The 26,086-nt window shown below is 43.3% G+C and overlaps 1 protein-coding gene across 1 annotated transcript in view; it reads left to right on the forward strand.

Annotated features, from left to right (window-relative positions):
* The window catches only part of WDFY4 (WDFY family member 4), a 291,265-nt gene that overhangs the window by 73,278 nt on the left and 191,901 nt on the right, over positions 1–26,086 (forward strand). Inside the window, exons 14-26 of the mRNA XM_090058037.1 lie at positions 366–478; positions 1,141–1,339; positions 2,193–2,269; positions 2,856–3,074; positions 4,887–5,071; positions 11,975–12,206; positions 14,152–14,303; positions 16,738–16,849; positions 17,678–17,868; positions 19,540–19,692; positions 20,506–20,579; positions 23,232–23,393; positions 24,773–24,864. Of these exons, the coding sequence (XP_089914163.1) occupies positions 366–478; positions 1,141–1,339; positions 2,193–2,269; positions 2,856–3,074; positions 4,887–5,071; positions 11,975–12,206; positions 14,152–14,303; positions 16,738–16,849; positions 17,678–17,868; positions 19,540–19,692; positions 20,506–20,579; positions 23,232–23,393; positions 24,773–24,864 (1,961 nt within the window). The remainder of the gene's footprint in view (positions 1–365; positions 479–1,140; positions 1,340–2,192; positions 2,270–2,855; positions 3,075–4,886; positions 5,072–11,974; positions 12,207–14,151; positions 14,304–16,737; positions 16,850–17,677; positions 17,869–19,539; positions 19,693–20,505; positions 20,580–23,231; positions 23,394–24,772; positions 24,865–26,086) is intronic.

Consider the following 26,086-nt stretch of genomic DNA (forward strand, 5'->3'; position numbering starts at 1 on the left):
ATTACTTGCTGCAGGGCTCCCAGAACATGGGTGGATGACTCAGGCCATGAGATGTGCTTTGAGCACCACATGTATAAAATATCATAAAATAAAGCAACATTATTTAAAAATGAAAATAACATTTATACTTAAGAAAAAATTGACAATTTCAATTAAAAAATTCCATGAAAAGTATTGATACTGTCTCAAAAACTGTCTTTTAGTGTTTTGCTTTATGTTGCCTAGCTCTGCTTTTCAAATGGAGGGTTGTTTCACAAGATGAAATTTGGTGATATTGGGGCTGTGGTGTATTTGCACTGATATCAGCATGCTGAAAAGTTCTCCTTCTAAGACTGTTTTCCTCTTTTTTGGTTTACACATTCTAGGAAGTTTCTCTGGCTCGAAGCATCTCTGCCAGCAGTGTCAGGAGGTGGCACAAAGAGAATTCTAGTGCCATCAAGTCAAGAGGATGGTTTGGATAAAGCAGCTTGGAATAAAAGTAAGGAAGAGTGTTGAGCATGTTGTCCATACTCAGGTGATGGTCTGTTCACATGTTAATGGGATGCTGCTTTAGGAGCTAGATAGAGCACAGATATAGTGTTTGAGGACATTAGGCTCCAGGCTGGTTAAAAGAATGGTCTGTGGAATGGCCAGAGGAAGAAATGTGTAACAGCCACTGAGCAGTAGTTTATACTAGCACATTCAGTAGTTCTCCACAACCCAAAAAGGGGACTTCTGGTTTGGAGCAGGGGGCATACCCATTTCCTCTTATGGATGCCCATCTGTGCCCCCAGCCCCAATTCCCATTGTACTATAATGCTATATTGTGCTTAGCTCCAAGACAGCATCACCCCCTCCTGCTTGCATATGCCAAACTGGGAAATTTGGTGAGGCAGTTTCTCCAGGGGCATCTGTAGTGGCCCCTTTTGAACACTCTGGAGCAGCTCCACCTCTGCATTTTGAAATTTGACATGTATGTGTGGGAGCTGCTAGGAAGGCATGCTTGGGGGAATCCCTTCTGGGACACGCTGGGGACACAATATAGACGTACCCAGGGTTTCCTATCTTTTCTATGTTGGATATGAAGTTGAGAAGAAGACTGCTGAAAAAAGCCACTGTGTAGTATTGAGCACCAGGTAATGCCCTGCATTGTTGTTGTAGGTTTAGAAGTAGTCACGTCGGACAAAAGTGCAGTTCCTCCACCAGGCACCAACTCACCTTGGGTGCACAGGGGGTCTGCTGTGGCTCTCCAAACAGCGATGAGTCTCATTTCCATGACGTCACCACGGAACTTCCAGCTGCCCAACACTTCCTTGGCTCCATCCTTTATGGAGTTCGACATGTCAGCAGAGGGCTACGGGTATCACTGATCCTTCTTTTATTGCTGTTCTACAGTGTTTTCAAGCTTCTGGTTTGGGCTAAAGAGAGTCCTTCAGCTCTTCTCTGAGCTGAACCTATACCCCTATCCATACTCCACATGTGGCCTAAGTGGTGGTACACAACTCTGCCTGCCCACTTCAATGATAGCACAGAAAGTTTGAAGAACTGTTGGATAAACTTTTGGGCATCTGGTATCCTTCCTCAGGTGTAAAAGGGAAGCAAACCCAGGGTGATCTAAATTTAGCTCAGCCTGTGTCTGTTACTTCTTTAGATCCAAGGAAGGGCACCAGGGCTGCCTATACACGTGCTCAGGGGTTGGAGGCTGAGAGGGGCATTTTAATTAGAGCAGTTCCCTGGTGCCCACTTTAATTGAAATGCTGCAACGCCACATATATTAAGCCCTCACATGTTTAAAAATGGCCATGATGCTTTATCTAAACCTCATTCAGTGAGGTTTATTTAAAGTGCCCTGTGGCCATTTTTAAATGAGTGGGGGCTTAATTCTTGTGATGCTGCAGCAATGCTGCAGTGTTCTCAATAAAACGCCAACGGCCATATGTATAGGCAGCCCAGATGCCTGAAAGCTGGTATAAAGCCTTGCCTCTTGGACATTTCTTGGACCATCACAGCTGCAGCAACACTCCAACCCTACCATGAGAATTTGTTCATGTTCTTAAAATTTTCAATTTAGAGCCCTATTTTCTGAGAATGCAGTCCTACTGGATTGTATTAATTAGGACAGTTGCAGGTAAAATGAGTTCAGGATCAGGCTAGTGGAGGCCCATTGAGAAGTGTTTGAATTTCCGCTAAGCAGTGTCCTTTGTTTTTTGTAGTTGTTTATTCCTCCCCACGCTTGCCACTGTTTTGGGCCCCAATACCGAACAATCCATCTCAGGAGGAGTTGGACAAGGTAAGTGCCTTCTGTTTCATTTATGCCCTTTGGAGAACCTCAAGCATTCAGTGTTAGCCAGAGGTGGTCACAGACTGTTTTCCACCTCTGTGCTCAGACCCAGCTCTGAGCATTTCTCTACCATGGGCCAAGCTGCAACATGAGAGGCAGTTGTTAAAAGGATAAATGAATGTCTTACCAAGTGAATTTTGTTAAATTGCACAATAGTCTCTCAGGGGAAAAAGAGACATTTAGAACCACATAGGACAAAATTATTGGAAATGTGGCTAGGAATATTTGTCCACCTCTGAACATCTGAATTTGGTAAATTAGAGAATGCTTATTTTCAGTTTTGGATCTGGGTGCTTCTGTGAGATGCTTTTCCAGTATTGTCTTGGATAAAGGGCTCATTACTGGAGCAGGGAAATAGGATTTGAAGCACTTATAGAGTCCATGGTTGCTTCTTCCACAAACATGCCTTGGAACTTCTGAACTTCTGCAGTGAGATTGGACCAATACTCTTTGAGATTTTCAGATAAAAAAGGCAAGATCTTGCTGAGAATGGGGGAACCAGAGCCTTTATATCCATTTTCTTTCTTGACCACAGGTGCCCGATTGTTTCCTCCTCTTGGTGGCCTGACTTTCTCCTCCTGGTTCCTGGTCAGCAGGTTTGGTTTGGCATATGATACCCACCCAATCCGATTCCTTAGTGTGGTGCGACATATGTCAAGGACAGAGCAGGAGTTTGTCTGTTTTTCAGTGAGCTTTTCTCCCCAAAACCACTCCTTAATCATCTCTACAGAGGAAACAGAGTTCCAGCCATTGGGTAAGGTGTTCCTCAGCCATTCTGTGGTCCCTACAGGGTCTCAATCATTTGGAGAAAAAAGTAGAGGTTCTAAAGATTGAATTTCCACTTTGATTTGAAAAGGAAATTGCAACCTCTTTTTCTGCAAAGAGCCTTTGGAATTGGGAGTTACTATGAACTAGTTGCTTTGGTCTAAAACAGCGGCCCTAAGCTGAGGTGCTGTGACACATTGGAATGTCGTAAGATCCTTTTAAGGGTTTTGTCCTACCAGTGCCACCATGTGGAACTGCCCTGTTGCACCTCTGTTTCTGGGAGACACCATGTGGGGCCAGACTGGGAGGTGGCTGTGACAGGAGGGGGCACTCTGCTGCAGCCTGCCCTGATGAATGCTTGCCATGAGGTTGCTGCTGGTCTGCCTAAGAGCCCATACTGGCAATGCTTCCACTGCAGACAAGATAAAATAAGTGTCCTCACTGCCCCTGTTTCCTGGTGGGTGAGGGGTGCCTGGTGGGCATCATGCATCAAGATAAAGAGTGGGGGGGTATGTCTCTGTTGCATGCAGAAAAGGAGCAGCTCCATTTGCCTGCATCCACAGAGGGTGCTGCTAAATTCAGAAAAAGTTATGGAGCAGTTCCTTGAGTAAAAAATGTGGAGAACTGTTGATCTTAAGGGACAAATAGGGAAAAGGTAAGGGATAAGGACCTTAGGATACTTAGGATATGTTAACTTAATACATGAGTAGCTGCACATTCAAGCAGTAAAACATGTGTTAAGTGCTAATCATAGTAAAGTTAGCCCTTTTTGTAGGAGGAGTATCTCTCTGATGGTAATCAGCAATGTGTTCAACTATCATTGTACCTCTCAACTGAGTTAATAAAAGCATGGAAGTACTACAATCCCTTTTCCCAGTTCCTGTACCAGAGCTGGTGCAGAGGCCAATCACACTGTACTTCACCAGCTGGAATATCCTAAAACCTGGAGAATTATCACCTGCCCAGCTCTGATTGATAGGAACTCACATGAAAATTTATATTGATTCTGTTTGGTGTTCCATTTATATTCTTTGTGCATAATTTTTAGAGTTTTACTTACAGAACAGCAGCACTAATTGCAGTTGGTAGCACTCTGTGTTGTTTGGAGTGAAATATCATTGCGAATGAAATGGGTATTTTGTGTATTTACAGTATCTGTATTCCTCTCCTCAGTTTGCTAGAAAAGCACTGAGTAACACTTTGAATATATGGCATGTGAATAGCCTCTTGTTATCCAGATCCTGTCTCAGATCCAAGTATCAGGTCTTGATGATAGAACTCCAGTATTTTAGTGTGTGTATATTTCTTCATCCCTTCCCTTTCCTAGCAAACTTTAAGATAAATGTCCGAGTCTTACTTCTGGCTCTTCTGCTCAATCTGTATACAACATTGTGCCAGTTGCATCAATTTTCTATGCCTCAATTTTATTATTAATTATGTTCCATAGCCAGTGCAGTCTGGTGAATGCAATGTTGACTGGGAGTCTGCAAATGTGCTCTGTTCCTAACTTTGATACTGGTCCACTGGGAGACCTTGACAAGTCACTTTTATGGCTCAGTTTCCCATAGAGAAAGGGGAAAATGATACTGTGAAACGGAGAAAATGATATTGACATCTATTTTTTATTTTTAAAAAAGCTTGAACTGTACAAATGAAAAGATTTCACTATTATTATTATTACCACCATTTATTGCCAAAGGCTCCTGTCAGAATTGAGGTCCAGTGATGCCAGGTCTTGGGTAAACACACAGTAAGAGGTAGCCCCTGATTTGTCTGACAGCCCCTGTTTTGGTTTTTGCAGACATCATGGAACCTGAAGGTGAAGTCCCAGCTCCCTCTGTGGCCCCAGTGCAAGTCCAGTTTGGCTGTGGCAAACTGCTAGTCACTGGGCAGTGGCATCACCTTGTAGTGACTGTTGCTAAAGAAATGAAGAGGAACTGCATTGTATCAGCTTATATAAATGGACAGATGCTTGGCTCTGCTAAGGTAAATATTCTTGACAGGTGACTGTTTGAATTTTCTTGTTTTGGTTGCTTCAGCTAGGAAACTACATGTGCTTTGTATACTCTCCATATACACCGGAGGGTATGGTATTAAACTAAAGATGCAAATTGCCTGAATACTTAGGCACTTGGGGCTTGGCGAGACACCACATTGTCATTGCTATAATCAGTAATACACCAGCATATTCAAGTAGCAAATATGATGCATCCCCTTTAACCAGAATGGGAGAGAATTTTCCCTCAGAAAATCAAGGGTAAAACTGCACCGGTATAATTTACACTGGTTTAGGTTTAGTCTGTCTGCACCTATCCCAGAATAGCAGTTTAAGGCCAATGCATCTTTACTCCCTGCCACCTAGCAGTCAGGCACAGTTATAACCACCTACTGAATAGTAGCTGCATGTCTGTCTATGCCTCATCCTGTTGCAATTTTCAGTGAAGTACAAAACCATTGTAAATTACTCTGGGACCTGTGTTCATCTGTCCGGGATCTTAGGATATCTCTGCACAGCAGTTTGAATGTGCATAATACATCCAAATTAGCTGTACATTGGCTTGTTTGGGTACTGAAAGCAATGTAGTCACAACAACGTGGAGTTCAACGCAGAGTCCACAAAATCCTCTCAAGAAGTTAGCCAGATATTTAGGCACCTAGCCCATGCTGAGCCCTGTGCGCGTTGACTACTGTGTTAGCAGCCCCCATGCTAGGTAGCAGAAAGCTGCCAGGGGTATGGTCTAGTCTGCAGCCACGTCTTTGGATTACAGTGTAGATGTACCCTTAGGTCCACATTTAAAAAAAAATGTGGAGTGATTTTTGGGTGTCAAATGTGAGAGATCTTAAAAAGAGTGGACAATCTTTGGGATTGTTGAGGATCTTGACTTTCAAAGCTCAGATGCTCAAGTGCTGAGGTTATCATATCTCTTCACCAGTGTGATTTTTCCATTCATCCTCTGCCTGCTTCTCGCAATGAAACAATCTGCTGTGGTGTCAGATTATTCAAAAAGAGGTTTAGAAACTGCCCAAATACTAATTCTCATAATTTCATCGCAAGACTTGCAGTGCTTAGTGTTTTCAATAGGTCATCACTTCCTGGAGTCTTGATGTTATATTAGAATCTTGGCTTTTAATTTAGAAAAGTAAGTTCTCTTTCTATTAATTGTCCACAGAGTCATTCTCACTTGTGCGTGTCTCTCTCATCTTGGGCCCTCAATTCAAGGCTTTGCCTTAGCAGTACTGGGAGGGTGTCCTCCAGCTCTTGCTCTCATGCCCCATGCTAAAAGGGAAGAAGGCAGTACACTGTTCCTATTTCTCAGTTATTCTCAACCTCTGTGAGAGACAGAGCACTGGTGAGACTCTGAGCAGCTTAGGTCTTATGGAGCAAAGCAGATACCCAGGTACTAAGAAACCTTTTCTAAATCGTAAGGTTACCCCCGCTCCCTTTTTATTCAGTTTGTATGCTGCTGCTTCACCATCCTAGGAAGAAAAGCTGAGAATTTTCCCTCAAGTTTGTAACCAGGTGACCCATCACTTTTTGCATAAACATGTAAATCTAAAAACGCCACAGGGCACCACCATTTCAGACTGGTTGGTGTCCTAACTGCTTTCTGGTCCCACTTTGGAACCAGTCTTTCTGAGCATATAGTGAGTTGATCTTGACACTGTCTTCATCTTAAGCTTCCTCATAAACTTCATAATTTTACAAAAAGGAAGCAAAATTCACCATCTTGAAAACTAAAAGCTGATACAACTGCTCCAGCCTGTTGTTTTGAGCCAAATGCAAGTTCACAGAGCTGCCTCAACACAAGATCAATTCCTTGCCCAAGACAGCCTTCCATCAGCCCATCCTCCTGTGAAATATGAAACATCATAACCAGAGGGAAGCATAAGTCAGTATCCTGCTTGCCATCAAACAACTTTGAGGTAAATAGAAGACTGGTCTAGCTTTTATCTGAGCCTAATTTGCACAAAATTAACTTTTCCAATGAATAGATCTTATAACACCTTTCAGCTCTCCTGTGAAATATGAATTTTATTTCCAGCTAGGAGAAATTTTACCATCTTTGTACTCTGCTATGGCTGAAGAAGGGTGGGTGTGTCCAGAAGCTAGCAAATAGACTGTTTTTTTGCAAATATCCAGTTGATCTAATAAAAGAGATTGCCTCAACCAAGAATTCAGATTCCCCATGTTATCTATGATTTCCTCTGTGACCCTCCTGTGACAGTCTGATTCTGGCAACAGATGGCTGTACGAGATGTCTCCTCTGTCTGGGAAAGCCTCATATTGATCCTTCAGACCAAAGCTACAAGGAGGAGTAATTAAGGCTCTTCCTACAGAGGTCCTTTGTTTGGCCTTAGATCCATGGTCAAGATCTTCCTTGTAGCACTGAACAGCCAACGCTGGATCCCTGTGCTGACCTGAGTCAACCTTGGTGTTGGCAAAGTTGATACTGGAAAAGTTCCTTTAGTGTTTCAAAGGGAGATCGCCAGTCGGAAGCAGATCCACAATGTAATCGACTCATCTTTGGCTCATTGATTCGTAGCTGACTTCCTTTACCCATCAGGTTCTAAAAGGAGAGAAAAGGCCTGAGACCTTAGAGCTGACAGGATGGATAGGTGAGGTTTAAAAGACCTGGGCGCTTTGACTGTCACACTATCTTGGCTCAGGAAGTTCTTTTCTCAGGGGTTTAATGCAGAACTTCACATTTTCTAGGAGCCAGATTTGTTGGCTTTGCACTAGCTTCACAGGCCATCATAAGGCCAAAGAAAAATAGGTCTGAACCCCTTATCAGCTGTGAATAAGAAGAGGGTCTTGGGCGTGTGTAGATGAAACAGGGGCCCTAAATTGAAGTGGTGGGTTTTAAAAAACACCACTTCAATTTAGGGCTGATTAAAACCCCATGTCATGTACACACCCTGCTGACTTACCTGCCTCTCCAGTGGGGAGGGGAGGGCAAAATGCTGGTGGGTGGAGTGGCCCCTGGGCTGCGAGACGGGCTGGTGCTTCTTTCTGCGGCGGCAGTGGCTCCCCCTCGGGTGGCACCTGCCTACAAGCACCTGGCTCAGGTGGTCGCGGGGGGCACTGAAGCTGTGGAGGGAAGCATTGGGCCCCTGCGCAGCTCAGGCAGGCAGGCAGGCAGGCTCCGGGGGGGGAAACAAAAAGATCAGGCTCGCTGCTTTTCTTGGGTGGAGCCTGCCTTCCCGGGTTGCTGCCTGAAGGGCTTCCTGCAGAGCCATGGAGCTGTATAGAGCCCAGTGCTTTGCTTTGCAGCTGTAGGGGCAGCAAATTAAAACTCCATGGAGGAGTTTTAGTTTGCTGTGCCCTGAGTCATTCAAGGTGCATTACGCCACCGAATTTCCTATAGCGGCTGGAATTAATGCGCAAAAACACTGACACCATTGAAGTGTTGCAAAAGCGTTTAACCCGTTTTAAAGTGTTGTGTGCACGCACCTCTCATTTTGTCTACACATGTCTCTTCATCCTTTTGCACCCAATCAGTGTTTCACCTCTGTGCTAAGTCTGGAGCTTCCTGAGACCTTAAAAGATGTCTGTCCTTCGTAGGGTAGTTCCTCATGTCCTTCTCTTTGGTACTTTCTGACCTCAGTGCTAAGAGACCATGGCTGATACACTGTCAAGTTCTGCATATCCTTCTCTTTCTCAAATGAAGAATATTTTCCTGTACTATTCAGCACTGTCTCCTGACATGCTGTCATCCAGCCCATTGGCACAGCTTGTGCAGGTACCCAGCTTAGAATTGGCATTGGCAGAGTATCATTCTTATAATGATGTTAGTTACCTTAGTTGTTTCACCCCTGGTGTACTTGAGCCCACTCCATAGTCCCAAGGCAGAGACTTTTCCATAGGAGCTACTCTGAATCCTGTGAAAATGAGGGCTTATCTCCTGGAGGATTGATTCCAGTTGCCAACGGAGCTCAATCCCTTCAGTCAGAAAGAATCCTATGAAGATAGTAAGATTTTGCCTGCCCATCCATAGGCACGTAGCCTCTTGCAACTTTGTGACACCGCATGTTACACTTCACTTTAGGGGCTTGTAAGCTGGGATGTTTTACCTTCCAGTGACTCCTTGGACAAAATTATCACATTTCCAATCTAGGCACTGTCTTCCCTCATATGGTCCCATGCAGAGGAATGTTGTTCACCTTTCTCCACCTGTCTGTTAATATAATGATGAATATGTCTCTCTGAGGGTGAAAAACACATTCCAGTGATCACCAGGTGCAGGAACTCTGGTTGCTGGAGGAGATGAGCCTTTATATCAGTGTATTAGAACTTGGAGTAGTGCTGAGAATTTGTACAGTCAAAGATAACATGTCCAGATGAAGACAGATAACACCATTGTCATATTTTATATCAAAAGGTAGGGCAGAATGAGATCCTTTCTCATATGCATGTGGGCACTCCATTTGCTATTTGTTTCAGGACTCCAATGGCCACCTCCAGGTATATATGGACATTGGCTTGGAGTCACCTACAAGAGCAAATGTGTATGTATACTGTTACTCAAAAGAGAAAATGAACCTACTTGTCAGTAGGTGGAGTGTTTTGAGATGTGATGTCCCAACATTTGAATTCTGACTGCATTCCTCTTTTCCTTGGAGTCAAATGCAAGAGAGGGCTCCATAGCTGAGAGGAAACCAAGGAGCGGGAAGTGTGTTCTATCTTTTATTCACTCAGCAGGAGGTGGGAAGGAAGATAGGGCTAGTGTGTGCCATATGGGTACTGCTAAGACAGAAAATATCTGGTCCAGGTGAGTCACACCCACAAGGGAGACTGTTTATGTGGACACTACATCTCAAAGAATTCCACTTACTGCTTATGTAAGAGTGTCAGAGTAATGTTGTAGCTGTGATGGTCCAGAAATTAGGTGAGAGGCAAGGATTTATCCCAGCTTTATCTCGATACATAGCTGGTCCAATAAAAGATATCACCCTAAGAAGTTCTTGCCTTTCACACACTTAATGGTAAGTAATTTCCTTGTTTCTAGCTTGCTTGATTGTGAGACAGATTTTGGAAATGTGACCCAAACACACCCCAAAAACAGATACTATAGGCAAATAAAGAAAGCCTTAAATTTATTATGTTTTTCACTTCATGATTTTTAGTCACTTCAAGATGCTTTCAGGCTGCACGTTTGATTTTTGAGTTTTTCAGGCTGGTGGGATGGAAAATGAAAACCATTTCTAATGCAGACCCTTTGAACTGTCATGTAGTCCTCCTAACTTTGGTTTCTTCTTAAATTTTAAATCAGTTGTAATGCACATGAAGTGCTCTGAGTTATGTTTGCAGAAGCAATCTGTTCACTTCCAAATATTTTTCCCAATACTATCAGTCTCTTTAATGCCTTGTGGGACCTATATCTATTCCATGAATGAAGGCAAATTAAATTAAGATTTCATTCAGATGAGACTGAAAGTCATCAATAAAACTTGAACACTGAAATTGATTACAGAATTCACAGCAAATGTGTTTATCATATAGTGAAACAATCCATAATAAATAAAACAAGCCTTTAATAAATAAACATTTTGTCCCAGTTATTGTCTCTTATGTAAGAACATGCTGTAGGATTTTTTTTCTTTACACAGAAAGGGAAGTGGAAAGCACAGGGCAAAGGATGCATCTAGGAGTAGGATTTCAGGAATGCAGAACCTGTATTCCATCCAATCCAGTCCCCTGTCCAACTTCCCCAGGCAGCTTTTTCTGTTGTCCTGCTGCTTTTACATCCTGGTCATATTCCTGACACAGTCCCTGTTTACTAGATTTTCCTAGTAGCTAGCCACAAGGCTGATTTAATTAAAATTAAATAATAAAAAAAAAAGGTGGGCTATTAAATGGCAGGCAACAGTCCTGAAAATTCATTCACATGACCTGTCATTGAGCCCTGTCTGAAGTCTTTAAGGGTGCAGGGATCTGGCCATATCGAGTAAACTGTAGGATTTCAACTTTAGTTAGTGTGACAGGTTATTGCTGATGGTGGGATTATCAAAGGACGCTAAGTGAGAGAGAAGTCCAAATTCCATTTTTAAACGGCACTATTGCAACTATATCAAATACTTTTATGATAAAGCAGCAGTAGGAAAATATTTAACCTAGATTTTGCCTCTAATGCTTTTTAGCATCTGTGAATAGAGGTGATTTTGTGGCACATCTACAAAAAGGGAGTAAGATGCTCTTTATAGGCTGCATTGATATGAGACGCTGACTATGCAGTCATTACTGCACAGCATACTTGTATAAACAAGTACTAAATGACTGGGCAGTAACCTGCATTACTGCACAGTAGCTCTGTCAAATGGCTTTTTTGTGATGCTAACTGCACAGTAGCCTGAGACTACTGCTCAGTGGCATTGCATCGTGGTTGCTGCTGCATGATGCTACTGTGCAGTAGCACAAGACTACAAGCACACGAGCACATTTTGGGCACCACTTTTCCTGCTAGAGATCTACTTATTATCTAGTTCTGGTGAGGACATGTGAACAGTCATGCAGTTAAATAACTAGTTTTAGGGCAGAATGCTATTTTACCTAATGGGCAATTAAATGGCACCCTGCAACCAACTCTGGATTATCCAGTTGAAGAGTAGGAGTGATTTTGTTTAGTAGAGTGGTACTATCACTTCCTGTCATTGGATTTGCAGAAGGAATGAACTGGGTCCAGAATGTCTGTGTAATAGGAAAACTTGCTCCTGTTAATTTTAGTTTTTATATAACTGGGATTTTCACAAAGTAAGGACTAGATCTTGCAAAGTGATGGGTGCCATTAGCAACTGTTGATTTCAGTAGAAGAGGGCTGTCAGCACCTTGCAAGGAGGAGTCAATAAGCTCCCAGACACAGCTGCTTCAAGGAGAGAACCTCTCTGTTACAGATGCAGTACCTACAACCCTTACCTGGTGGCTGCATTTCCATGGAATCATCATCCTTTGTCGATGTTTATGGATACATAGCAACCCCATGGGTTTGGAAACAGAAATCCTCCTTGACCTGGCGCCTTGGCCCTACCTACTTGCTTGATGAGCCAGTCTCTCTGGAAACTGTTCAAGTTATTAACAAGCTCGGCCCAAGGTACTGCAGTAGTTTCCAAGCAGTGCAGCTTCAAGGTACGTGATGGCTCTGGTCTGCAACATTAAGCCTCTGCCATGGCTGTGTTTTACTGTATTACTAATATGTATTATTAATATTCCAGTTGTGTCCCATTGTGCTGGACATCATCCAGGCATGCAGCTAGAGGCTGTCCCTGTCATGAAAACTGCGTAGCCTTATAGGGCAGACCAAGGATATGAGAAACCAAGTAATAGTGTCCTCATTTTACAGGTGGGAGCTGAGGCAAGGAGGTGTATGTCCTTCAGGAGTTAGATTCCTAGGTGTTTTTGAAAATCTCCCTTGATATCTGCCTGCACCTTAGGTACCTAAATACCTTTAAGGACCTGCTCCTAAGTAGATAGCCCAAGGGACACAGGGAATCTGTGGCAAAGCCAACACAAACCCTGATCTCTTGAGCCCCAAAATAGTGTTTTAATCACAAGACCAATTGTCTTTATTTTATGTAGATATCAAGTTATTGATGAAAGCTGAAATCTCCATGGGATAGACATTAAGGAAGAACCTTATTACTCAGAGGGTGCATTTACACATGCAGTTAATGTGACGCAATAAACCCTGGAGTACTTTGAGCCAGAATAATCTACTCCCGGGTGCAATGTCTACATATCTGCCTGGCACATGCGTTTACTTGCAGTAAATTACCTTGCTGTGAGATAGTACTGTCTTACACCAGTGTAAATTAGTTCACTGTGGCCTAATGCTGTTGCATGTGCCAACAATGATACTTTACAGCTAATTAGTCTACTCCACAATAAAGTGGATATGTAGATGTGACCAGATAATACATATTTATGGTGCTACTCAAAGTGTAGCAGAAAAGGAAACAGACATATACTTCATTGCAGAGGACTTTGGGATAGTGCAATACAGGGTGGGAGAAAGACTGAGAGAGAAGAAGGGAAAACTACATTACATTCCATTTAATGAAGAAGCTTTTTAACTAAAGCATACTGTTAGCTTCAATTATTAAACAGCCAGACAAAGCATCTCCAGTACATTTTATTTATTGATTGCTGCTTGTTCAACAAACAAGCCCATCTACCTCTGTATTAGGTGATGAGGAGTGGACATGGTGGGGGCGGGGGTCATCTCCCACTTGGGAAGAGTAAATGAAATCCATCTGCTGAGGCTGCAACCTAAATCAAAAGGGCTAGGGCCAGCTGAAAGTTTTCTATCCAAACTTGAAAACTTGGGGTCTTTGCTAAATGAAAATTGGCGTGTGACATGTTTGCTTGCTATAGAAAGCTTTGGCTTTTCAAAGAAAAACAGGATGCCTGGTTTTGAAATACTGCTATAGTGCCTTGCAGAAGTTATATTTAAAGTATTTCATGTCAGTGTCTCCTGTCTGTCTTGGGATCCCCAGCAGGCTTTTGTTTCCTGCGATGTACTCCAGTCGTCTGTTTACAGCAGGATAGTAGCCACTGTAGAGTACTAACCACTGCTTTATATTCAGTAACCTGCACTGGCTTTCTGGGACAAGGCTTGAGAAACCATAGAGAAAGTAGTATAAACACACTGGGTAAACCATCCCCTGCCTGTCATCATGTGGATATAGGAAGGTCTTGTTAATGTGGCTCAACTATTCACTTGTAGTATGTGGACAGAAAAAAGTTCACCCTTTGATAGCAAGTAGCTAACAACAGGCACCTCCTTCCTGTGTCTGTGGACTCATCACTTCATGGAAATGCTAGGAGGTTATATGAGGTGCATAGAACAGTATCTAATGGAGACAACCAAACATATCCTCAAGTAACACACTTGCTGGAATGCGGCTGTCACTGGGTTGCAAAGGTTTAAGGTCCGGGTTCAGTTCTAGTTAAGCTATAGCTGAGCCCTTTCTTTTTAAAATAATTGCCTCTAATTGTCATATGTTTGTGTGTCTTATTCTTATGCACTGAGAATTCATAACTCCTTTGAAGTTTAAAGGCTTTCTCATTTTAGGTGAGGATGAGTCCAACCAACCTCAGCTTATGGCCTTGATGGCAGAAGAGAAAATTTCATTTGGTATCAATGCTGTGTGTTCTTCCATTACAACAGTCCAAGATATAAAGTGCTGCTACAATGAAGTGGATGGCCGGCTGATTGCCAAAGAGGTTGCTCACTCTCTTTTCCAACTAATTGCCAATCCATAAGACCATGCACTTGGTACACCATGAGCAACAGTGTATACCCAATGTGCTACAACAGACTCAACTTCTGTAGTTCCTTCCCTCTGATGGGAAACACTTTAATGAAGCAAGGGCAATTCATCCTAGAATGGATGAGCCACACCCTACCCTTGGAACTTCAGTTGGGGCTCCAAGGGTGCTGTGAGCCATATTTTGCTTTCTGTGCCTAAGGCCTTGGCAGACATTACACTTAAGATTTGGTTAACTAGTTAACACCCCCCGGCCCTGCCAGTGCCTGACCCGCAATGCCCCGTCCTCCCTGCTCTGCCACAGTCTTGGTATCTGGCCACCTTCCCCCAGTGCCAGCAGGCACCTGCCCCCTCATCCTCTCCATTCATGTGTGTGCATGTGCACACACACACCGACAGTCCCCAAGCCCTGGCCCTCCAACCCCTGTTCCCCATACCTTCCTCCAGCTGCAGGGGCTGCTCCCATGACCTTGCATTCTGGCCATGCCCCAAGCAGCTGCTTGTAGGCTGGAATGCTGCTAGCCTGCAAGGGGAAATGTACACTTCTGTGCATTTTTCTGGCAGTTGTTTACAACCCTTTGAAATATTCTTGTGACCCATTTTTGGATCGCAACACATGGGTTGAGAAACACTGCTATATTGATCATGTGGCAGGGTCCCAACCATGCAGCCTAATGCAAGCTGCATGGTAGAATCTGGGACATGCCCCAGCAGGGTTCTGAGGCTCAGAACCACAATCAGCTGATTGTTGGTCCCAGTTTTGGGATCACACTAGTTCTGGGAACCATCTCTAGTGCTGTCCCAAAGCTGAGATCAACAAGTCAGCTAATGGGTGGTTCTACTCCTGGAACTGCATCAGCATGCCTGCATCAGGGTGGCATTCCAGTGAATTCCCAGGGCTGGGACTGCCAATCGGTTGATTGTTCACTGGGTACCTGGCTTTCTACTTTCTGGTTCAGAAGGAAATGGGAATCATGATCCCACATGCCCCATGCACTGGCAAGTAGTAGTGGTGTAATTTGTTAGAATCAGGGAACAGATTCCATCACACCATAAGTGATCATGTGGTAGGAGCCTAAATGGCACATATGTGGCAACATAACCATAGTTTTTGGCATTTCCACACAGTATGTGATCCTATTTTGCCTTCTGCTTGTGTCTGACTGAGAATGAAGGAGGCCCTTCCCACCTTTAGTTTAGTAATTAGGGCACTTGACAAAAACTGAGTCCCCATCTACACACATTTCCAAAACCTCTGCCAGTGCAGTACCTGCTGTGATACAAGCAGTGTGTGTGTGTGTGGGTGTGATGGGGGTACATGAGGGCATTGGGGATGGATGACCCATTATGACTCTTAATTTCCTTTGATCAATTTTGGGCATGTCTACGTGTGCGATTGCTGTGGAGTGGGTTTACTCTAGGGTAAATTACTCTAGAGTAAACTCACCCCAGGCAGGTATCTATACATGTGGGGATATGGGAACAGATTTGCTGTTCCTGGCAGCAGTCTACTCCTGCTCCCTCCTGCCCTGCACCACCCCTCCTGCAGCAGCCAGGGGGAGCTCTAGGCCTCCCCTGGGTGCTGGCACAGGGGCTGGCAGGGAGCACAAGGCCAGGAGACAGCTATCTCCTGGTGAGGGCTGGGAGATTGCCCCTGCCCCCAGAAGCTGCCTGCTGCCAGGGCGGGCTCTGCCACCAAAGCCATGGCCAGGACAATGTCCCTCTGTCCCAGCAGCAGGGAGTTCCTGTTCCTACCTCCCCAGTCGAGGGCAGGGGACTTGGAAAGAGCTGCAGGGGAGGGGCAAGTCCCAGTCTCCTGCCTGATCTGACAGTGGGGCAACTAACAGAAAGCCCCCAGCTAGGCAGGGAATCCGCAGCCTGTTCCTAGCCCATTCCCAGCCCCAGTTCTGCAATTGTGATCATTGGCTAGATGCTTTATGCTGCCAGGGCAGAGACCACCTCACCAGCAGGCAACTCCCAGGGGCAGGGAGCAATCTTCTGCCTCCTGCCGCCCAGCTGACCAGGAGCAAATATGCTGCTGCTTGGCTATCTACACATGCCGTACTGTGCAGTAACTAATCTTGAGTAAATTTGCAACTTGCGTTTCCAGGTAGCAAAATTACTCGTGATTAGAGCAAATTACTGCACAGTGAGTGTCTGCATGGGTAGATGGTGACACCGCATAGAATTTGTGTTAATCTTGAGTAAAGCATCTTGTGTAGACATGCCCTTTAAGAACATGTTTGTGCTTGCAAGGACAAATAGTCTGACAAAACCAAAGCAAAAAAACAAAAAAAAAGAGAGAGAGAGCCCCAAACAAATAATTATTATTTGCTTCTTACTCACTTTCTAACATTTTCTTCATAGGAAGTCTTTTTGGTCTATTTCAGATGGGGATCATGTCTCGTGACAGCTCAACACCAGTTTTCCTGGCTAGAAATGTCACTGGGCACCTCTCTGGTCCCTTACGAACTATTGGATCGGTTGCTGTGGGACAACATGGTAAATTGTGGAACTGAAAAATGGAGCATAAAGGACAGTACCAAGATATTTTTAAGATGCATAAAGATATTTAGGACTTCTGTCTTTAAATACTTACAAGGCTTCCAGCCTGATAAGTAGTAAAACCACATGTATATGTATCTGAGGGCATAACTTGCCTCTGATATATTAAGCTTCGAGGCATTTGTTATTTTATTTCTCTGTGTGTGCGCACAAGTATGTGTATATATATTTGTGTATGTGTATCAATTGGTATAACTGTGGGTGACATCAGAAATGTGCTATAGAAGTTGAGTCCTTGTTTAAGACTGTATTTTCCTCTTGTAGTTCTGCTTCTGTTCATCTGTCTTACAGGAATGCTCACTGCTCTTGGACTTTTTGGTTCATGTAAATATTGTAGATTTGTTCAAACTGATCCCAAACCAAAACCCTGGATAAGAACAGTCTTACATTTTGGAGAGGTTCTGTCCTACAACTGACCTTTGTGGCTGGGCCTTATTTTATAATGGCCAAGATTCAGATTGCAAATTAGACTTCTCCAAGTTCTGACCCAGATTCTAGCATAGCTGCTCAGATCCTGCTCTAGATTTCTTTCTTTATTTAAACACATGCACTGTCCTCACTTTTAAATGCAAGAGAAATAAAAGATTTCCCGGTTTCCACCTCCAGAACAAATGCCCTTCCTGTGATGAGATCACACGTATCAACAGGATCTTGTGATTTTGCCTGTCTGTACTGCAGTCATGCTTCCATTTATGTCCCTCCCCATGTTATAGCAGATTTAGCCCATGCTGTTTCAGGGTTTGTTAACTCTTGACCTGTCTTCAGGGGTGCGAGTGTTCCAGTCATCGCCAGCAGCTAACAGCCTGAACTTCATTGGGGGCCCTGCCATTCTACTAGGTCTCATTGCCATGGGCCGTGATGACCATGCTATGTATGCTGCTGTCAAAGTCCTGAACTCTGTCTTGAACAGCAACCCAATGAGTGAAAAGCTGATGAGGCATATAGGAGGATACCAGGTGAGAACAAGCCAACTTGCTTTTGCCACTTGCCTCATTTACATTGTGTGTGTTTAGCTCCTCTGAGGACTTGGCCCATGGAACATTGGGAGTAAAATGTTAAAAGTTCAGTTCAGTAGCCCTTAATGTAGTCCCGTGTGAGTTGCAACATAATTGAGAATGAGGGCTGCAGGTGTGGGCTCTAAATCTTGGGCCCATAACCTCACAAATATGCCACAACAGCTCAGTTAGTGATATGGAGTGTGACCAGGGAAGACTTACTTCCAGACACAGCTAGGAAGGCACAAGAAGCCTTTCTGTACACATCCTAATAATGGAAGGTACTACATTGGCCATTCTGTTAAGACCTTAGCCACAGAGCAGACAGAGAGGGTAGTTTATGTGCAAGCTCCCCTCATGCATAGCTCTCTGCCAAAGCTCTTTAACCCTCATCCAGGAAACTACTTTGCAGGGCACATGGTCCACATGGCCCAGCCAGCTTGTGACTCCTTTGTGCTGAGACTTCCAGTAATTGACAGTGATGGGTTTTTAATGCTGTCTTTTGGGAACTGATTTGAACAGCCTGTATTCTGAAATGTATACTGACTTAGGTCTATCCCAAACTTGGCTATCATTACCATTCACAATTGAAACTCTACTTGGCTTAGACTTTGGGGGAAACCTGTACCAGGTTTGAGCAAACTGAGGAGCATAGATATAATTTGTTTTTGTTGAGTATAGTTACTTGGGAACTCAAGCATACGTGAGACAGAGCAGGCCAGAGTGATAGCAGGGGCTGCCCCCAGACTTGCTTCATTAACCTCACTTCCAGCTTTGTATGTATAGTGCTAGAACAATGCGTTGGGGATGCACTTCTTGGCTGAGCAAGCAGTTTAGATGAATCCTTTGATTCTTTGCTATACATTTTTCCAGTCCATATGATTATCTATGTCATATGGGGGTAGTTTTGTTCTCTGATTGGATGGCTAAAGCTTTTAACCAGGAGACTCATTTCAAAAGTACTTCCTACTTAGCCATTTTCTGACATATTTTTCACATGAAAAATTGTTCTCTCTACCATTTGTGAAACATGGTGGGTTTTGGACACTTCTGCAAATCAGCCAGCAGTTGTCTCATTAATAGACCTTACTTGAGAAATGGCATAGTTTTTACAAAAATGTAATAACTATGCCATTAATAGCATTGTTTTTACATTGTAATCTTTTTTTATTATTAATCTTTTTTCATCAAAAAAGATTAACAATTGGTTTTTACCAGCTCCATGCACAAATAACTCAAAGTGTAACTCCATGAGTAATAGTGCAGTGAACTCTCCTTGCCTGTTCGTAACATTTAGACATTAGATGCTATAATTTTCATACTCCACAAATTGACATGCATTTTGCTCTTTTCAAATGCAACCAAGAAACAGAAATTATATACATAAATTTTTTGTCAGTTATAGCTCCCACAAGCTTTAGATGTACCTTAAACACTTCAGTCACTGCTTGAAGCTCACTTATAAGCATCAAGTACTGGATGATGCATGTCTGGATGATGCACGTGCATATGTAAATCCTGTTAGCTGATTGTGCTGTACAGGAAAGCATGCAGTAAGTTGAATGGAGAAGACTTTTTCTCCTGTGCTCACTACATCTGTTGAATTAAAAGAATTCATTAATAACTTTCCAGGTCCTGGCATACTTACTTAAGAGGAAGACACAATTGTTAAACACCAGGATTTTACAGCTGGTGCTCTCCATAGTAGGCACAGCTGAGCTTGGTTTTGAGTCCTCAGCTATCAAGAACTGTGGTGCCTTCCAATATGTTCTCTGCAACTTTGAGGTAAACCTTTTAACATGCCTTAGCTGCTTGTGTGATTAAAGATGACGATAGGGTATGTACATAGTTCTGTGGAAATATCTTTTGTGTTGCTGTCTGGTGCAAAGCTGAACTTAACAGAGAGAGGTCTGAACTAAAACCTTTCAGACTTGGGGCTGTTTGCAATGTGGTTTCAAACATGACTTGAGCCTACACCAAAGTTCTCCAGAGTTACTCCTTATGCTTGCAGCCAGCAAGCCACAAAGGAATGTTATTTAATTTCAGCCATAATGCTTTACAAGGGAAGATATTATTGTTTCCATTGCAGGGAAGGAAAGGGGAAACTGAGGTGAAAACACTTGGCTGCCTGTGCTGACATAGAAGAGGACTAATATAGTCAGATTGCTCAGTCCAGTGCTCTAACCCCCCGACCCATGCTACCTCAAGCCGTTTGGCTCAGACTTCATTGTTTGCATTGCACATTTCCTTTCTTGTTATTTCAGATGTGAAAGAGCTAGTGAGGATGTTGTCACTGCTCAGAGCAGAAGAAATGGAAATCAAGATTTCTGGGTTCTGTCAGCCTCTACTACTGAGTCATTGGGGGCAGTCTCAATATGCTTCAGTTTCCCTTACCTTTTAAAGGGTTATTCTCTAATACCTTCCATAGATTGTATGAGGACCAGCAAATGCATGAAAAGCACTTTGAGAGACCAGGGTGAGGGCGACCTGCTACAAAAGTGTAAAGATACATTAAAAAGAAATAACTTATTTTGTCCCATCTTAATAAAGAAGCTGAATTTAAGAAGTTTGATATCTCATGGTTCATTTGTCTTTCAGCTTTGGTTAAATGCACCAGAAAATCTCGACCTGACTGTCTTTTCACATCTCTTGGAGATTCTGCAGTCTTCCAGGTATATACCCAAATCTAAGACAGAGATGGAATGAATTATGCTTATCACTAATTAGCATTAATTGTGGCTGGGGTTTTCAAAGGGATCTAATTGCATGTTCAAATGATACTTAAAACCTATGGGAGATGAAGGCAACTGTATCTTCTATGTTCCTTTGAAAATCCAAGCCCTAACTTCCTTGATCCTGAGCAAGATTGTACCTTAGATACTAAGGTAAGATTGTTCCTTAGATACTGTTTAGAGGTGTAAGCTTTAATAGGCTACAGCTATCAAGCCACCAGGCCTTGCCAGAGACCCAGGTGCCAGCTGTGTTCCCTTATCAACCCAGGCCACATCATCACTGGATCAAAACACACAGATTATAACATCCAGGGCTCATTCATCTGTTCCTCTATCAATGTTATACCACCACCAGATTACAGTGTCCCTCTCCTGTCTACATTGGACAGATGGGACAATTGTTACATGAAAGAATGAATGGGCACCAATCTGACACTAATTTCAGAAAGCCACAGAAACTCATAGCAGAACACTTCAGCCTCCTTGAATGTTCCTTCACTGACCTCAGAGGAGCTGTTCTTAAACAACAAGACTTTAAAAACTGACTTGGATGTGAAATTGTGGAGCAAGAAATTATTCAAAGACTGGACTGTGCAAACTATGGTCTCAACAGAGACTGTGCATTCTTATTCCCTTTGTCCCTTAGTGGGTTAGCTGCCTTTCTCAGGAGTGCGTCTCTCAGGAGTGTACCCTTCCTCTCTCCTCTGTATTTACATTCCTTTCTACTTAGAACCCCTGTTTTTTGCAAATCTGTTCATAGCATCTGAGGAAGTAGGATGTTACCTACAAAAGCCTGTGGCTCTGTGAACCAGTTAGTCCCTAATACATCTAACTACCTCTCTGCAGTGAGTGTGTAATGTGCTACCGTGCCCTGCCTTCTGCCTGGCTTTAGACTAACATGGCTAACCAACTCTCTTTACTTGACCCTGTTAGTTAAGTAACAGGATCCAAAACATTGGTGACTGGTGCCTATCCCAGCTGATCACAAACTGGGGGGATTGTCCCTCAGCAGCCAGTTGTCAAGTGGAGAACCACCAGTGGCAAAAATGGTGAAACCGGAAGTGTACTTCCACTGGCACTTCTGGCTTTGTGGCTGGCACTTCCAGGGGGTGCATGGCCAATCTCAGGGAGTGCATATGCATCGTGTGCACTCCCTACATGTTGCCAGTGATCCAAAGACCTCACTCACCAGGTGATGATTTGATCAGTTAACTGGGTTGATTGCAACCCGCTAGGTTCCTGCTTAGCTGCTGCTCCTCCTATTGCTCCAGCTGCAACAGCAGCCAGGGCTCTGGGTTCTCCCTTTCTCCACTAGCTGTGACTTCCTACCCCTGCCATAGGGGCAGTCAGTGGTGTGCAGCGTGAGAAATGGAGGGTAAATCCCAGTGCCGCACAGTGTGGGGCATGCTGCCGGTGTGGGTGTTCAGTATAGAATTGAGAATTGCCCATGTGGCTGCAGCAGCAAGGGCATTCATATGGTCTGTGGCCCGGGGGCCCACAGTCACCTTGATGCAGCCTTCCCTAGTTTGGCTCATGGGGCATGCAACCCTGGGTCACTTGGAAGTTGAATATCCCAGTATTAGAGAAAGAAAAGGCCTGTTAAGTCATTTTTAGTGATTTGAACAGGTCTCATTTTTTGTGGGCTGCATGAGAACAAGTCCAGACTGACTAGATTTGGAATTGCAGTCCAGCTCTAAGTACACCTTTTTCCTAGAGCAATGAGGTGTCTAGAAGAGCTGACTCAAACAGCGGGTAGACGGTCTCTTCTCTTGGGTAGACAGTCTCTTCACTGGTGACAGCAATTTAGTCTGGAATTCCTTTTGGTATTTAATCTTTAGATTGTGCTGAGGATGATTTGTTGTCATTTATTAATTGTTTATTCATTGCTTATAGTATGCTGAGTACTTTACAGAGAAATTTAATTTGAAAAACAGGTTTTTGTTTATTCATTTTCTTTTTCTTTTTCAGGGATGGTATGACATTACTTTTGTAAAAAAAAATAATTGGGGATTACATATTTTGAAAGAAAATTTATTTTTGGTGAAAAATGTAAGATTTAATTGAAATTTAGACTAAAGAGTTTTGATTTTATACCCCCTAAAGCCCTCAAACTTGTGCAGGGAAAAGAATATTGGTAACAAGTTCCAACATAAAGTTAAGTAGATTTGGAAAGATCTGGCAAGCCTGAAGTGGCTTCCTACAGCAAGCCTATGGATTCCACTCTTCTGGCACTAGGAAGCCACTCATAATCCTGTCTGGTGTTTCTTGCTGAGTTTTACAAGAACAGTATTTATTCCTACCAGTGCACCACTTTTAAAGTCAATAACTTCATTTCCTTTGAACTGTCTGAAACATGGCAGCTTCCAGGGAAGGGAGCAGTGGGGGAAGGAGGGAAACACATGAAGAAGGCTTCAGATCTCTATCCCTGACACATATTCAATTTCTCTGACAGTGTTTTGATCAGTTGCCAAGACAATATCAGGAGTCAAAGGTACAAATTGTAAGCGCAATCTGAGAATCCTTTTAGCAGAAACTCAGCAGATTTGGCTTTTTCCAGTAAAAGCTTTTAATGTTCCCATTGCTTTCATGCAGAGATGGAAATTGGAACGCTGAAGTTGCCTACCAAGTGCAGCTGGTGCCCAAGCTGATTTTCCTCTTCAATGACACTGAGATAAGTTGCTCAAGAGTCACCATTGTTTGTTCCATCCTCTCCCATCTGCTGCAGGGCTGCTTCAACACCAAAGATATTCTAAGGTAGATTGAACTCTGCAATATATTCTCAACTTGTAAATGAGTTGTTCCCATGCAAGCACAGGGGTGTGCTTATGTGGGATTCTACAGGCCCAATCTTTGCATTTTTGAATGAGTATAGGATGATCCCTGCCAATAAACCAAAAGGGAAAGCCTATTTATTACAAGCCAGTTCAGCATTCAGATCAGCCCTGTTCATGTGAGTGAGACTTACCATAGGCCAGACTTGTGATCCATACTCATGGTGGGTACGGATAACTTAACTTAAATGGGTCTACCCAAAGTTTGAGGTAGTATTCAGGGCAAATAAATGTATCACTACCTGCCCCAGTTTAGTGTGTTATCTGAATGCCTTATTTGGTCAGTGTTTAAGTCACTGCCCATTTTATTCTTGAATGCACTTGTGGCTTTTGCATGGATCTCTTGGCTCAGAAAATTTAAAGCATTAATTATTAGCTAATAAAAGAACATCTTGAAATATAATAGTGCTGTATTCTATAGCTCAATCAAGATTGGTCAGCATAGTAGCCAACCTGTGGAGTACTGGTAATCCAGACAGTGCTGCAGCCATCCTCCACGGAGATGTAGGCTACAGAGATGATTATATATCTCAGCATTCAAAGTGCCATCTTGATTCCTAACATAATCCCAGCTCCAGGTGCAGCATTGTATGCTGGGACCTGTTGTGTCCATGGCTGTCAGCATCACTAAAATCTGTCAGGATTCTTATTAGTCCCATAACTTGGGTGACACTATTCTACATCACAACTTCTGAGCTATCACTCAAAACATGTGTTATTTTATCCTTTAGAGAACTCCATTCAATCTGTGGCAATGATGGCTACACTACTGAAGTGCCATTTATGTGCATAGCATTATCCAGATTTTATGAAAATTGGAAAACATATTTGAGCAGAATATAGGTAAAAATGAGTTTGTCATGGCTGTCTTATGGCTAGTTGCTGTAGATTCGTAACTAGTTCTGGTGTGCCTGGAGACCAGATGGTGATCACAGTGTTGGGTCACTTGGAAGAGAGTTCCCAAGAACATACAGACCTGAGTTGCCAATCCTAGTGGTTCAAACATAGGTCAGGTTCCCAACATTTTGAGATTTTTTTTAACTACAGAATTTTAAAACCAAAGTTGAAGGATCCTTTTTATTTGCCTTCTGGTTTAAGAGCCTTTAGGATTCATGTTACAAGTGTCCCTGAAATCACGAGGGCTACAGCTTACATTTATTCTCTATGGAAGCAGAGTTTCTCACACAATTGAAAGGTTTCAGGAACTGAGGCTTTAAATAAAGTCAGATTATTATGAACACACTATGCATTTGTGAGAGTTATTAACACTGCTAACCAAAGGTAACTTCCTTTCTCTGAAAGGATTGGATTGTTCCTTGTTTACACTTTAAAACCATCTTCTGTGGATGAAAATCAGATTGGTCTGGAAGGTGCTTCTGATGGGCAGGAAGAAGGTAAGGAGCCCCTCTAAACAATGTCTGATGGATGGCCAAATACTGCCCATCTTCCTAGAGGCTACAGAGCACTGCTGTGAGGCACTGGGAGGGCTAGATGCCCCAGGGGACACAGTGGGAGATCTTCGTGGAATGTGAGTGGAAATACCCATGTAGTTCAGGCTAAATGCTCTAAGGGCACAGACAGAAGTGCAGCTCCCTGCTGTAACTCAGAACGCTTTGCAGGAAGCTTTCTAAGTTACAACAGTACCTCCACCAAACAGAAGTTCACTGCTGGTTCCAGGGGGTGGTAATCTAGCTGCTGGGATTCCCCTAGCAATGGCACCCCCTCCCTCCCAGGCTCTCCCTCCCAGCCTGTTGCTGTTTTCAGATTGGGAGGGGAGAAAGGGAGTGGAGGGAACTCATTTTAGGGGTTCCCTAGCTGGCACTGGGGGATGGGGTGGGTGGATTGAAACCCCTCCACCTTGTGGGGGCTGCAATACACTCACCCTTCAGTAGGAAATGAAGAAACCCCCAGACAAAACTCCCTCTGCTCCCTTTCCCTCCCCTCTCATTCTGGCAACAGGTCAGAGGCTGGCAGGCAGACAGACAGACACAAATTACAATAGATGCTATGTTTTGAAATGTCTTCATCTGAACTCTCGTGCAATGAGGGTTCAGATTTTTGTAGAATCAGGCCCTTTCAAAGTACTTTGCAGCCATGTATTTCTGTCTGGTCACAGCTGTAGAGTGCTTTCAGGGGCCAGTTTGGGGAAAATTGTCACTTCTGTCTGTGTCCTTAGGGTATACCTGTGGGCAGCCAGCCCCCTGTTGTAGGTGCAGCTGTACTGGCAGAAGTACGTTTTCTGCTGCCACAGATACAATGACTCCACTTAAACGCAAAAGCACTATCTGCAGTTGCAGCTTCTTGCTGCCAGAATTGTATCCACAGTGATTTTAGTTGACAGAGCAATGTTTTCTACAGGGTATGATCTTTTTACATCTCAACTGACATGGTTATGACAGCAAACCCTATAGTCTAGTCCTACAAAGTGTGTACACCTGAGTGAGTTAAATTAAGCATCTTTTAAACTGTTAAGCTATTTGTGCCTGACATAGCTGCTGAAAGAGCTGGTTGTCCAGATTTCTTTCAGTCTAAAATCTTATATTGGTCCTGACAGCAATTTTGTTGGATCTCACATATGTAAACATTGTAATATATTATATACACTGATATAGCTTG

The sequence above is a fragment of the Crocodylus siamensis genome, chromosome 7, assembly GCF_052110815.1.
Source record: "Crocodylus siamensis isolate JL-2025a chromosome 7, ASM5211081v1, whole genome shotgun sequence".
Classification (NCBI taxonomy): Eukaryota; Metazoa; Chordata; order Crocodylia; family Crocodylidae; genus Crocodylus; species Crocodylus siamensis.